Source organism: Helicoverpa armigera, chromosome 13 (assembly GCF_030705265.1).
Source record: "Helicoverpa armigera isolate CAAS_96S chromosome 13, ASM3070526v1, whole genome shotgun sequence".
NCBI lineage: Eukaryota > Metazoa > Arthropoda > Insecta > Lepidoptera > Noctuidae > Helicoverpa > Helicoverpa armigera.
In genome coordinates, this window is record NC_087132.1 from 12,187,436 (window position 1) to 12,201,803 (window position 14,368).

Consider the following 14,368-nt stretch of genomic DNA (forward strand, 5'->3'; position numbering starts at 1 on the left):
TTCATTGAAAAAGAAAACGTAAAATAAGGGCAAGAAGTTGATGATGATTCAGTGGTTTCGGAGAATTTAGGATACAAATTTAATAGAGAACAAAACATTTGACGTCATCAATTTATTTCAGTCTTACATTTCTAATCAACAATGTCTCAACTACAAAATATCAACATTTGGAATGGATCCTATCACTGGGGCGAACTGCACTTGCACACTACAACATCAATGCAATATAAAAATACAGATAATTAGGTCTTTTATCAGTGAAATAAATATAACAATGTCGACACAACCAATTTTAACACAATAATGCTTTGATTACGAACCAAATGGTCAAGATTTGTTGTAGAAAACATCACTTGACATAAATAAAAGTGAAAAGCTATTAATTTTTGTAAATAGATACAAAAATTACTTTATTTCAACAAAAGGCCATGAATGATTCTGAATAAGGCCTACAGCTCGTCCCCTTCTACATACACATTAAAGTATTAGGCCAGCGGAACTACGTTCTGAAGCAAATAAAAATACAGGAGATCATTCTAAAGAGCCGTAGAAACCTCAATTTAGCATACACACATTTTAAAAGATTGATCATATTTCTTGCAGGACATTTCAAGTGATTCTAAGGGCCGCCGTACACGGACTGCTCGAGCAGTTAGCGGCTGAGTGAAATACACGGACCGCTCGAGCGGTCGGCGTCGACTGCTTGAGCTGTCGGTTGTTGACTGCTCGAGCTACGACCCAACTGCTCGAGCAGTCAAATGAGAAAACAGACGCCGCGAGGCCGCAAAGGGCGGAGGGGAGAGGGAAGTCGGAGAGCTGTCGACTGCTCTAGCGCAGTCAACGGCTCGAGCAGTCGGTGTATGCCTCGCAACCGCTCGCGAGCGGTCGACGGCACGATGGAATTTCATCATGCAGTTGACGGCTTGAAGCGGTCGCGACTGCTCGAGCAGTCGTGTGTACGGCAGCGAATGAATGACTATAGTTCACTGCGCGGTCGCGGCTTTAAGCAGTCGGTCTCAACTGCTTGAAACAGTCCGTGTACGGCGGCTCTAAGGTCAATAGTATCACCTTTATTATTGAAGCATGCTTTTGATCGTAGTCCCGCTAGGCCAAAACAATAGGTTTGAGATAGATATTTACAAGATGTCAGCTACCTATTTATATGAATTTAATGTACATAAATAAGAATGATTTGAATTTCTATTCTATAACGTCATATTTGCTACGAGACAAAAAAGTAAACTTTTTCAAATAAATACGTATTATGCCCGATATAAGTAGTATTCAAACTAATCAGGCAGTACAGCATAATGTAATATTTTTAGAATAAGTAGCAAATATGGCGTTAGTATTAAAATAAATACTAAGTAAATTAATAGCTAATTGCTAGCTAAAACTGTGCGAATGTGTTTGGGGAACGGACACCTTTTTCATTTAACACATTTGACTACAAACATATATCAAATAAAAATAATACTCTGGTTTGTTACTATTAGTGATAAATTGAAAAATAATAACCAGTATTTGTATTAAATAAAATATCTTACTCATTTTCAAAATGAAATACTTTAACAATAGTAAATAAAATATATAAATAGTGCCTTCTCCCCAAAACAATAAATGCAATCATATTGCGAAACCTAGAAGTATCGTATGACTAGAGCCGAAATAATATATTGAAACTTAAGTCACTAAATTATATTATAATTATATATTAATATCTTTGATTGAACACTAACATCATTGCTTTATCCTAAGTAAAGAACATTTTTTACACTAAAAGTTATCAACAATAGGCTAAAAGGCTCTAAAACTTTGGTTTCATGTATTAATAAATAGTAATTTTAGCCTTTTCTCCAAACTATGTTGATAACTTTTAATGTAATTTATACATGCAAGGACAATCTCACACTGAAGTATACATTCACTGGATTTATTAATTAGTTAAATATATTTTAGACATTATTATTTAATCGTAATTATTTATATTAAATGCAACATTGGAGTTTAGATTGGAGTTATAGAACAGTTTAGGCCAAAATATATTTTTGTACTAAAATTAAGTATTTTAAATCTCGAATTGGATTTCAGTTTTTAAATAATTTCAAGATGAATAAAAGTGAGTTGTAGAATTATTTAAAATCTAAAACCGAACTGTTTTATTTATAAGATTTTCTTTTATACAAAGTTGTATAAATACTGTGAAACATTACGTAACAAAATAATAATAAACAATAAGTAAATTGTTTAATATTTAAGAACATTACCGCAAAATACTTTTTTACGAATAAAATATAGTATAAATTCAGGTTTTTTTGAGAAATATTCTACATGTCTACAATAGGACTATAATTTCAATATTCTCTTCAGATCTAAATAAACACTACTATTTTTTTTTGTTAATTTAAAGTATGGTAGCGTCGGAGAAAACGGAAAAAGGAGATACCCAAATAAATACCTCATACACGATAGAACAACTAAACGCGATAAATAAAGAAAAGTAAAATTCGCAATAAACTTGCGAGTTATTCGAAAATCTCTGCTTTGCGCAATTATCAAGTTATTTAATAAAATATAACGTGTTTCTAAGCAGTTTGGCGTGACAGTGCTTATTAATAAATAAGTGACTTAAAGCAAAATGCTAACAATACGATTTGAATCTCTGTCAGTTTAATACATTGTTTAATGTACTTATATTAAAATCTTACAAAAGCGATGTGATTGCTTTAAATTCAAATTTAGTGTAATTTTAATATCTTTTTGCCAATAGTGTTACAATGTTAAAATTTTAATTTATTTTTTATCAATTACGATCGAGTCATTAAGTTAACTTTCCCGAGTTGATTAACTCGCTTAATATTATTAACATAGACAATAAACATAGATGTTAACATTATCGTTATTGTCATACGTTTATCAATTCCACGAAGATGGACTTCTTCTTTGGCAGGATTCCATTAAAGTTTTACGCGCAGACCCCACGTGTTATGTACAATATTTAATTATTACTTTCACAAGGGAGAATTGGAATCGTATCCGATTTATTCCCCGTATATAATGGACGTGTGGCCATCATAGGCCACTATGGGTCATTATGGGCCAACATGGGCCAAAATAGGCCACCATAGGTCACCTTAAGCCATCCTGGGCCATTACGCGAATCATAAATACGTTTTTACAATAATCTGACGTAGAGTTATGACTAGTTAGAGACTGATCCGCTCGCTTATGTTAGTTACATTTCAATTGCACATTTTCGATCCCGCGATTATAAATAAATAAAGTAATTTTGCCCACCAGTGGGTTTTTAGGCGCTAAATAATTTAAGAGAACAGTGTTTCTGTTCTCGTTTACAAATACTTAGTTTAGTTTTACAATAACGCAAATTATATTACGTAGATTGAGGCGCCAATGTGAGATAGAATAATTGAAAATTATTCAACATGGAGGAACTTGCTCGATTTGGTGAAACATGTTTTATTTATTTATTTTTATTTTGGAAAAGGGATCAACAGGAAACTGCTGTTTTTTGAAAGTTTTCAGGGTTGGTCCCATCATGATGAATATCATCACGTCTTTTCACGCAAAAAATAGATAAATGTCTCTAGCTTTCAAACGATAACCACGCGAATATTTTAAAAAATTGCTCCAATTTCGACAAAACCTGTCCTGTATCCATATCTGTGTATTTTTAACCACCTTGCCTAATTTATTTCTCTCCAAGCTTCAATTACAAAATTAACCAAAACACAGGCTGTTCAAAATTTTTTTTCTCCCAAATCGAGCAACCCCCTCCATACTCCCCCTCCTTATATCATGCCGAAGCCCTCGCCGCCCTCGTTGATGGCCCACAGCAGCGCGTGCACGAGCTGCTCGTAGCTGTCGTAGTCGGGCAGGCACAGCTGGTTGAAGCACGTGTGTGCGGTGGGGAGGGCGCCGAAGTTCGGAGCTGCCGTTATCTGGAAGCGGGGGTTTAGTTCCTGGAAGAGAAGGTATAAAGGGGTAAAATATGAGGAAGTAAATAGGGGTAGTGAGGATATAGGTCCTAAGAGTAGGGATGGAGTTATTGAAGATTTTAAAACTTCCATAACATAACATAGCAAGATATTCCATGTGATCATGATTGACGCAATGCGGCCGAAACATAAAGTAAATAACCACTAGAGAGCGCACTCGCCAATTTCTTCTAAGAACACGACTCACCACTGCGGGCGGGGGGACGCGGCATAATCCGCGGCTACTATTGGTCAGTTCAAGGTCGAGTTGCATGAGAACGCTCAGCAAGGGATTGCTCTCTTTCAATTAAAAAATATCGATAAAATGTATTTCATCGTAGTAATAAAAACTCAATAAAAATCGTATAAGAATATTTAATAAAAATCAGTCTATTACAAAAAAGAACTCCTTACAAGAAAATGTTTGATTCTTAAAATGTGTTAATTTAGTATAAGTTTTTCGAATTATTGTTTTAGGGCCCTGATTGTTTTTGGTAAAAAACGATAATCGATCGTCTACATATTTCTTGATATATTTTAAATAGATACACGATGTAACTATTCCAAAATTATGAGTTTTATAAAAACTTACTAAGATAGGCAAAAACATTGTTGGAATCGCTGAACTAAATAAACGTCGGCATTATTTTAAATTACATTAAAAGTAATTTGTGGAGGCACCAAGAACAGCTGCCTCTAACGACGCTATAGTCAGTTAATTAACTCATTAGCCAAAATAAAACATATTTTTAAATTAATATTTTACTATTATCGATATCCACTTCATCCTTAAGGTGTCTACACACCAAAGCCGCTGGTGCCGGCGGCACAGCCCGGCGGCCCAACCCGCCGGCCGGATTTTGTACAATCATGCCGCCGGCTTTCATAGAGTATTTGACAATTACTAGAACACCACATGCCGCGGCAGTCGTGCCGCCGGGCTGTGCCGCCGGGTCAGCGGCTTTGGTGTGTAGATCCCTTTAAAGGTAACAGCCCGAATTTCATCGATAGGAATACAAAGGGCAAGAAAGAGATGGACGTATTAGAATTTCTTAATGAAAGAAAGGAACTTTTCCAAAAGACATAAACGAGCGTGAGCGCGGTTCACCAACCACCAATTTAAATACCCCTGTGGTATTTCGTAATATAATTAAATAAAAGCCTAATTTTGGTATTGATACTTGCCGATGCCATTCTTTTTGTAACTAGATGTCCTGGATTGTTTCCCGCATCATTTCATCGCGCATGTAGGCATTTTTTTTTATTTTTTACTAAATAAAATCCTCAATAATTTAGCGTGTTTGCAGGTCATAGACTTGGTCGCTACTAATGGATCGTACTGATCGTAGCCTTATAGTACGCGCAAAATCACTAACTTTTGGCGAGCGTCGGGGCACTGTATGCGCAGTCAAGTGGTTTTATAGTCTTTGGGCCGAAACGATGGGTAAAGAAACAGGCATACCTTTACAGTAATATATGGTATTTAAAGTTGAAATCTCTGGAGTAACTGGTGAAATAACTGAGAAGTTGCAGTGATTCTCCACAAATTTCTTGGCCCGGGATGGCGGAGCAAAGGAAAGTGGACACATGCGCGAAAATGTATGGAAAATTTTCAAACTTTTACAAGTATTTCGAGAAGTGTAAGGTACCTGGAAGCCCCCCGGCGGCAGCTGCGAGCAGCCGGTAGTGAACTGCAGCAACCTCGCCCTCTCCTCGGTGCTGAAGTTGGCGAGCGCGGCCCACAGCCAGCCCAGCACGCGCTCCCAGTCGCGCCCCGCGCCCGACACCAGCGCGTGCGCGCGCCAGTCCGACACCGACACCTCGCCCGTGCCGCATACTAGCAGCTGCGGGGCAGACATTGATATTACTTCAACATTCAGACAGCAAAAGACGACGCCGACGATTCGTGTGCTATATATAAACTACTCTTAAAACTACTATTTTATTATTTTTTATATATTAATAGTAACTTAAATTAAATAAAAATGTCATGTATTAGTTTATTAATCTATATATATAAAAATGAAACCCACTTTCTGTTGTCACGACATAACATGAAAACGGGTTGACCAATTTGACTAAAAATTAGAGGGGAGGTAACTTAGACCCGGGAGAAGGTTTTTGTCACCATCCGGCTACGGGACGCAGGTGAAACTGCGGGCGAAAGCTAGTATTTTATATTTTTGTATTGTATTTTTATGGGCCTTATTCTTTAAAATACACACTGGCAAGAAGGCGTCGGTCTCGGCCCGCACCCGCGCCGCCAGCCGCCCTGTGGGGGGACATGTTGCACATACCTCCAGCTCGTTCTCGTCGAAGATGGCGAGCAGGTTGTCGGGCACGAGCAGCGTGAGGCCGCGCAGGAAGGCGTCGGTCTCGGCCCGCACCCGCGCCGCCAGCCGCCCTGTGGGGGGACATGTTGCACATACCTCCAGCTCGTTCTCGTCGAAGATGGCGAGCAGGTTGTCGGGCACGAGCAGCGTGAGGCCGCGCAGGAAGGCGTCGGTCTCGGCCCGCACCCGCGCCGCTAGCCGCCCTGTGGGGGGACATGTTGCACATACCTCCAGCTCGTTCTCGTCGAAGATGGCGAGCAGGTTGTCGGGCACGAGCAGCGTGAGGCCGCGCAGGAAGGCGTCGGTCTCGGCCCGCACCCGCGCCGCCAGCCGCCACTGCGCCAGCGCGTCCAGGTACGAGATCTTGCTGCTGTTGCGGACCTGGGCAGATGCCTTCACTTTAAAGCTGGGTATAGAGGAGTATAGTTATCGGCACGAATCTTGAGCTCTGACCTACATCTGCGCAGAAGTGATTTATTAGCAAAGAACCAATCCCGAGTGATGGCTATGACGCGATGCACTGCGGGCCAATCACCGCTTTACCCCGCCCCCGCGCCTCACTTCATACCACAAAAGGAACCCAATAAATTACTTCTGCGCAGGTGAAGGTCAGAGCTCAAGATTCGTGCCGACAACTATACACCGTATAATGTTGAGTGTAGGATTGGTGGCATAGCAACTAGTATCTCTTTTAGTTGGGGGCCTTGTGCATATGCATATAGGATCGCGCGTGACCATGCTCCCGCGCCACACAAGTGGTGCAGCTGAGGAGAGGGCCGCCACCCGCGTACACCCCCGCACGCGCAACGCAACGCAACATTACTGAGATCTATTATTTCAATACAGCCTTCCTTGACCATATCGAAATTTCATTCAGTCGTAACCACCAACATACAACTGGAGCTTGATAATCAAATCAGAATGCGATGAAGCGATGTTGATGATGTTGGTCATGATGGTGATGACGATTGTGATGATGGTGATGGGTGAAACCAAAATGTCACCTTAATAATAAGCTGTTGCGTTTCCAATAAATAAATAAATTATGATGATGATATGGTCACAATGATGATGATGATGGTGGTGATAATGATAGTGATGGTGATGATGAAGATAACGGTGATGATGGTGGTAATGATGGTGATGATGAGGACGTACTGGATCTTAGAGCAACATACCCGTATAGTGGATCCGTTGGGCACCAGGTCATGCGTCTCGAGCAGCCTGCCCGAGGAGTCGTACACGTCGTCCGCGAAGTACAGCTCGGGCACGGAGTCGCCGCCGTCCAGGTCTGTCTCCAGCACGTACTTGATCTTCGACAGGTACAGCTCAGGGTCGTCCTGCTCGAAGTACTGGGGGGGGGGATTACGTTAGATTATTCAACTGCACGATATAATCGTTCTCGGTTCTTTACAAAAGTGAATGTTAGCGAGATCAGATTTAAAAGAAACTATCAAAACTGGTAGACGACTTATGATGATTGTCATTTAATTCTTTTTGCATATGTCTTTTTTTTTCATTTTCTTCTTTATGTGCGTGGAATGTATACTGTAAGTTGTATTTTGTCATTGTACATTATAATGATTTCGGTTAGTATGTATGTACCTTATAGTGCACGCGGAGGCCGATGATCTGCGCGAGGAAGGACCTGGTGAGCCTGGCGCGGACGAGCTGGCGGTAGGAGCCGCCCAGCGCCGACTCGTACAGGCACTTGCCCACCAGCTTGCCCGCGAACTCGAAGTGCTTCAACTGCACACAGACAAGATCATCCAATAACATTCCATCAGGTTTGATGGGCTAGCTGTTTCCTGGGAAATCTGTTTGTCACTGTTTAATTTTTTCACGCGATAAAGTAAAAATTCATTTATTTTTGCAAATATGCGTACATTCATGTAGATGCTATTTAACAAAAGGAGCATTGGCTATATCATACCATAAGGCTTGCAAAATTAAACTATTAGATTCAAAGTAATTTTGGACAGAATGAACTTACTTACTTAAAATGAACTTACGCTATAATACGCCTTTAACTATGACAATTTTTTACCTTTCCTCTTAAAAAGGTTGAAATAAATTAAAGAAGACATAACATAAGAGGCAATTGACAATCGACCCATAATATAAAAGAAAATAGACCATCACACTGACCTTGAGATGCGCCGGTCTATCAGGGTTGGGATGCACGAGGCCGGTGGGAGAGTCATGGAAGGACACGAACAGCCCGAACTTGGAGTCGAACAGCTGACCGCACAGCAGAGAGAACCACTCGCGACGCACTCCGCCCCAGTCCACACCTAACAACGAACAATCATCAAAATATAATTCACAAAAATCCTTCTTAATTTTCAAGCACATATAACAATTTTTTTTGTAATAAATAATGATTGTGTGAATGAGTGATTAATTTTAGTATTACTTTTATGCGAATAGAAACTCTACTGACTCTTATCTAGTTTTTGATTGTCTTTATCACGATCCACTATTATGCACAATTCCCCTATTAAGAGCGTGTACGTCAACCGCGCGCCATTTGGCCTAAAATGGTACTTTTCAAACCACTGTTTCTCAGTAACTACTTATCCTATAACTATGTTATTTTTTAATAACGCAAGGTAATTTCACTGTCTATATAGTTAATTGAACATAAATTTCAATTTGTGTAGTTTAAATACTTAAAACCCCTATAACGTAACAGATGTTTTATAAAATTCCCGTTCAGCGTCTATTTCGAAGCATAAATTCATGTGAAAACAGTGGCAAATCTAATCATATTTATTTTTTTACTCATAGACGAAATCCCCATGCCTATAGTTAGTTGAAGACATTTTTTGATTTAGGTCTCTATCTTTCAGAAAAAAATATTTTAACAATGTGAAAAATTGTGAATTTCAAATGCTTTTTTTACCTATCTTTCTTACTTAATTTAATATAACAATTATTTACTATAGTAATATAACTCTTTCTTTAAAACATAAAATTTATATTATAATTTAATCTCTCGTTTTTATTTTTTTATAATTTTTTTAAAAACTACTATAAAACGCTGCACGCGAGTCAACTCAAACCAGACCGCCGCAAGGCTTCATAGAGAGAGGACGTGTCGCTCCGTCACATCGCGTAGGGTGAATAACCTCTGCCGTGGATACCGAGAATAGAGTACATTTCAAGCGCGACCAACAAATCTTGATACATTACTATTTTATTTAAAGCTCAATTTTGAAGCATATTTTTTTTATCGATTGAGTTGAAATTTTGTTTGAATGTTCAGTTTTAATGACAATGTATGATTCTATATCCAATATGGAGAAAAAAATGTTTTTAATGCATTCCTACGATATGGGTATCAAATGAAAGGGCTTGCTATGAATAACTCGAAAAAAAATGTGTCGCGAGTCTAAATCCAATATGGCGGACTCCTTAGGCTAGAAATCACTTATTGCAGATGTCTGTTACCAATCGAGCTATAATTTTTTTTTTTTCATTTTGGATGTACCCAAATTTTGACTTTTGATCTCGAATAACTTTTGAAGCATATAGGATAGATAACTTAAAACTTTATTTGCAATGGTAAACCCAAGCTCTTCACCAATATTTGGCTTTCCGGCAATTGTTGTTATTTGACCACAATTTTTCGGTCTGGATGGACTGGACCATTCATATAAACAATCAATTTTTCAAATCGGTCCAGGCGTCTTTGAGAAATCGAGAACAATCAAATTGAGAACAATCACAAAACAATCTAATTGAAACCTCCTCCTTTCTTTTTTTGAAATCGGTTAAAATACAGAAACTCTTAACATTGTCATTAATCATCAGTCGACTATTTAGTACTGTTGAAAATTGTATGTAATATACAGAAAGTCCTCAAAACCAAGGTTTTCATAGGTGCCCGATTTTTTTGCAAAAGAGTGTAAGTATTAACGACTTATTTTTATGCTTTTATATTTTAGACATCCATAGACTTACACTATTTTCCCGCTATTAACTATTTACTAAATAATATATTTTTTGTTCTACCAATTTCACACGAAAGGATCAAAATGGTTTGTGTGACTATACGTGAAGTATGATAGGCACGCACACAGCCGCGACGCTAGTCTGCGCGGTTTTTTGCGTTGAATTACCTAAAGTTGACATCGCGCGCCGAGCGTACACGCTCTTAAGGAAATCTAAAACGGAATATTAACGCAATAGACTTGTATTTATTTTAATTTTTTTATTTTAATTTTATACGTGACATTTTCCATTTTTGTATGTATTCTGACAGATTACCACCATCGTACTGTTTTCACGATGGGTTGTTTCGCAATTTTGTAAATGGTTTACTAGCGACTGTGAATCTATTAGTATTAACTGTTTTCTTGTTATGTGGTTGCAAGTCGTCATGCTCCCTTAGACGGTATTGCTTGCGGTAGCGTCGGTGGTCGGGTTGCCTCCCTCCCTCAAAACTGTGCGAGGGGGGCGATGGCTGATCCTCGTGTAGTGTGTAACCATCCATGTATGTAAACAGCCTTATTTAAAATGCTTCTTCAGCAATACTAACTTGTAATTGTCTTTATATTGTCTTTTTACACAATAAACCGGACCTTCAAACTAAATGGACGTATTATTTCAATTCTTCTAATCTACCGTGACCAGACCACACCACATGGCGACCCTGCCATACTAGCTACTCTGTATCTACCTACATGGACTTTCTACCTCTATAATATTTCTCAATCTTCAAAACGTCGGGATATTGATTGATTTTGGATATTGCATTGGCATCCATCAAGATTCTTGCGATTTTTGGAATATCAACGAGGAACACCAACCAAGAACGAACCAACATCATGGGCACAACTCAAAGCAAGGAACAAGTGGTCATTGCACAGTCTGCAGCCGGAAGCAACCACGCAAAAGCGACGGCGGAACATCTCCAGACGAACAATATCCTTCTGTCCATAATCTGCGCCTGTATGCTGCTGGCGGTGTTGATTGGATTCTTCTGCCTGTACAAACGATGCCACACCAACTGGATGCAGAAACAGCTGAGGAGTGACGCTTTGGAACGAGTTCTCGCGCGTGTCAGCTACCGACGTCGCAGGGAAATCAGGGAGCATGAGGACCCAGAAACCAAGGTGTAAGAGTGACCAACAAGTAAGTCGTAATTAGTACGCGCGTCTTAATTTCTTTTATTTTAGTTAGTGATTTTACCTAGTACTTAATATTTTTTTGTTTTTGTGTAGTGTTGAGCCACTTAACACTTACTTATTGAATTAGATTATGAGTATAGAGTTAAAATTATCAGATATTTATAAGCAATTAAAACATTGTACGGATTATATTTCTAAGTTAGGTCCTTCAAGAAGAGTAGGTAGTAATTTTGAGAATAAGATTTTAGAAGCTAAGAACTTGTATGTGTCGTTTAAAAATATTTTGAGTATTTTACCTAACGAGGCGTCTAAAGAATTATTATTTTTATGTTCTTGTATAAACAAATGCTATGACAAAATTTTGAAATTTGAGATGGAATCTATTTCGAGCGGTAGTCAGAGTCAAGATAAATCTGCCAAAATGTCGGTGCAAGGTGAAAAGTTTAATTTAAAGACGGCTGTAAGCCTATTGCCTAAAATGACTGGTGATGAAGAGGTGACTAATGACTTAATTTCTGCGATTGAATTGTATGATTCAATGCTTATTGATGGTGATAAGTCGATTTTAATCAATTTTGTTTTAAAGAGTCGGTTAACTAATGGAGCAAGAATGCGTTTAGCTACTTCTTATAGTTCTGTTGAGTTGCTATTAGAAGATATGCGTAAACATTTACTTACTCGCAAGTCAGATACTGCTTTACAGTCTAGACTACAAAAGGCTAGGCAAGGTGAAAAGTCAGTTACAGAGTTTGCTCAAGAGATAGAGAAGTTGTTTGTAGAATTGACCATTTCTCAGGCAAATGGCGATGATAAAGCGTATGAGGTATTGCGTCCTCTTAATGAAAAGAACGCTATTAGGTGTTTTTCCGAAGGGTTAAGAAGTCAAAAGTTAGGAACAATTATTTCAGCACGGAATTTGACCTCCTTAAAGGAAGCTATTAGGGTGGCCGAAGATGAAACTAGCTTAACTGCCGAGCGTCAGACCGTCATGTCGTATAACCGTCGGTCTACTCGCACTAATAATTTTGGTCATCGTGGATTTCGTGGTCGAAACTCATTAAGATATTTTCGAGGTAGACAGCCACATAGTGCGCATCAAAATTTTGCTGCATCAAGGAACACGTGGCGAGGCAGCCGCGGTGCTCAGGTATATCGACGAGGAGCGTCAAGTTACGGTTCCAGGTATGTTCGTGGGAATCGTGGCAATTACGCAAACTATTCTAATAATAGAAATCTAAATCATTTTACAACAAATGAACGACATGATTTACCGACTTCAGAAAATAGTCGTAATGATCTTTCTGCGGACCAAAATTTGGGAGCATTTTTTCGTTCCTAATCAAGTTTTTACTTGTGATAGCATTAATTGGGTAAACTTAAGTTTAAATAACATAGAATTAGAATTTTTAGTAGATACAGGGGCCTCTTTATCGTGTGTTAATTATGATATTTTAGATTTAGCTCAGCTAGAGTTGCATAAATGCGATTTAAATATCCATGGTATTGGTGGAAGTTTAAAGTCCATAGGATTTGTTTATTTAACTCTAGAGTTCAGAAATATTATTTTTAAACATAAGTTCTACGTATTTAGGAATTTACCATGTAAGTCGATAGGCATATTAGGTCAAGATTTTATTAAACGGTATTGTGGAATAATAGATTATGACTCAAATACTTTATCTCTCAAAGTCGCAGAGAGTAGAGTCTCATTGCCTTTACATTTTTATAATTATAATTTTGTTATCGGACCGAGGTGTGAAGTCATTAAGTTCATACCTACGAGTATTAATTATGAATGTGTCATTTATCCGAAGGAGATTAGACAGGGTATATTTTGGCTAGTGTGGTAGCCAGGCCGAAAAATGGTAGGATTCCTGTAAGACTTTTAAATACCACTGATAAGGAAGTATCTCTATGTTTGGATAAGTTTGAAGTTGATAGGTTAGAAAACTATAGTTTTTGTAATTACGAAAGCCCGAATGTTAATGTAGAGAGGATAAAGACCTTATTTTCATTACTTAATGTAGGTTCATACTTGAACAAGGAAGAACAGCTGTCGATCGAGCAAATCTGTGCCAAATATTCGGACATATTTCATTTACCAGGTGACAAATTAAGTGTTACGGACGTTTACGAGCAGTCTATTCATTTAAAAGAACATGCTACGCCTGCGTATAAGAAACAGTATAGAATTCCATTTATGCAGAAAGAAGAACTTAATAGACAGATCGATGATATGTTAAGAGAAGGCATTATAGAAAAAACTTGCAGTGAATGGTCTAGCCCCCTGTTACTAGTTCCTAAAAAGTTAGATAGGAGCGGTAAACGTCAATGGAGAGTAGTGGTAGACTACAGACAGCTAAATGAGAGAATACAGGACGACAAATTTCCTCTCCCAAACATAACAGATATATTAGAGTCTCTATCTGGTGCTATGTACTTTAGCCATTGTGATTTAAATCGTAGTTATTATCAGTGTAATCTTTCAAAAGAATCTAGAAAATATACGGCGTTCACGACAGATAAAGGGCAGTATCAAATGTGTAGGTTACCGATGGGGCTCAAAATTAGTCCATCTGCCTTTAGTAGATTAATGACAGTTGCTATGTCGGGTTTAAATTACGAAAAATGTATTGTCTATTTAGACGATTTAATTATTTTGGTCGCAATTTGGTGGAACATAATAAAAATCTTATGTCTGTTTTTGAAAGATTACGTAAAGTTAAACTAAAACTAAATCCCTCTAAATGTGAGTTTCTAAAGCGACAAGTCCTTTACTTAGGCCATGTAATATCATCCTCAGGTATTTTGCCTGACCCTGAAAAGATCCGAGTAATTGAAAGTTATCCGACACCAACATGTGCGGATGACGTCAAGCGTTTTGTTGCATTTAGCAACTATTACA

At 38.3% G+C, this 14,368-nt stretch overlaps 1 protein-coding gene across 5 annotated transcripts in view; it reads right to left on the reverse strand.

Annotated features, from left to right (window-relative positions):
• Positions 1 to 97: 97 nt before the first annotated feature.
• The window catches only part of LOC110381909 (apoptosis-resistant E3 ubiquitin protein ligase 1), a 42,710-nt gene continuing 28,439 nt past the window's right edge, over positions 98 to 14,368 (reverse strand). For all 5 annotated transcript variants that reach the window (XM_064037593.1, XM_064037591.1, XM_064037592.1 and 2 more), the window contains exons 12-17: positions 8,477 to 8,622; positions 7,934 to 8,077; positions 7,507 to 7,680; positions 6,293 to 6,709; positions 5,645 to 5,839; positions 98 to 3,980 (exon numbers count right to left, since the gene is read on the reverse strand). In XM_064037593.1, coding sequence (XP_063893663.1) covers positions 3,810 to 3,980; positions 5,645 to 5,839; positions 6,293 to 6,709; positions 7,507 to 7,680; positions 7,934 to 8,077; positions 8,477 to 8,622 — 1,247 coding nt within the window. In that variant the 3' untranslated portion in view covers positions 98 to 3,809. The remainder of the gene's footprint in view (positions 3,981 to 5,644; positions 5,840 to 6,292; positions 6,710 to 7,506; positions 7,681 to 7,933; positions 8,078 to 8,476; positions 8,623 to 14,368) is intronic.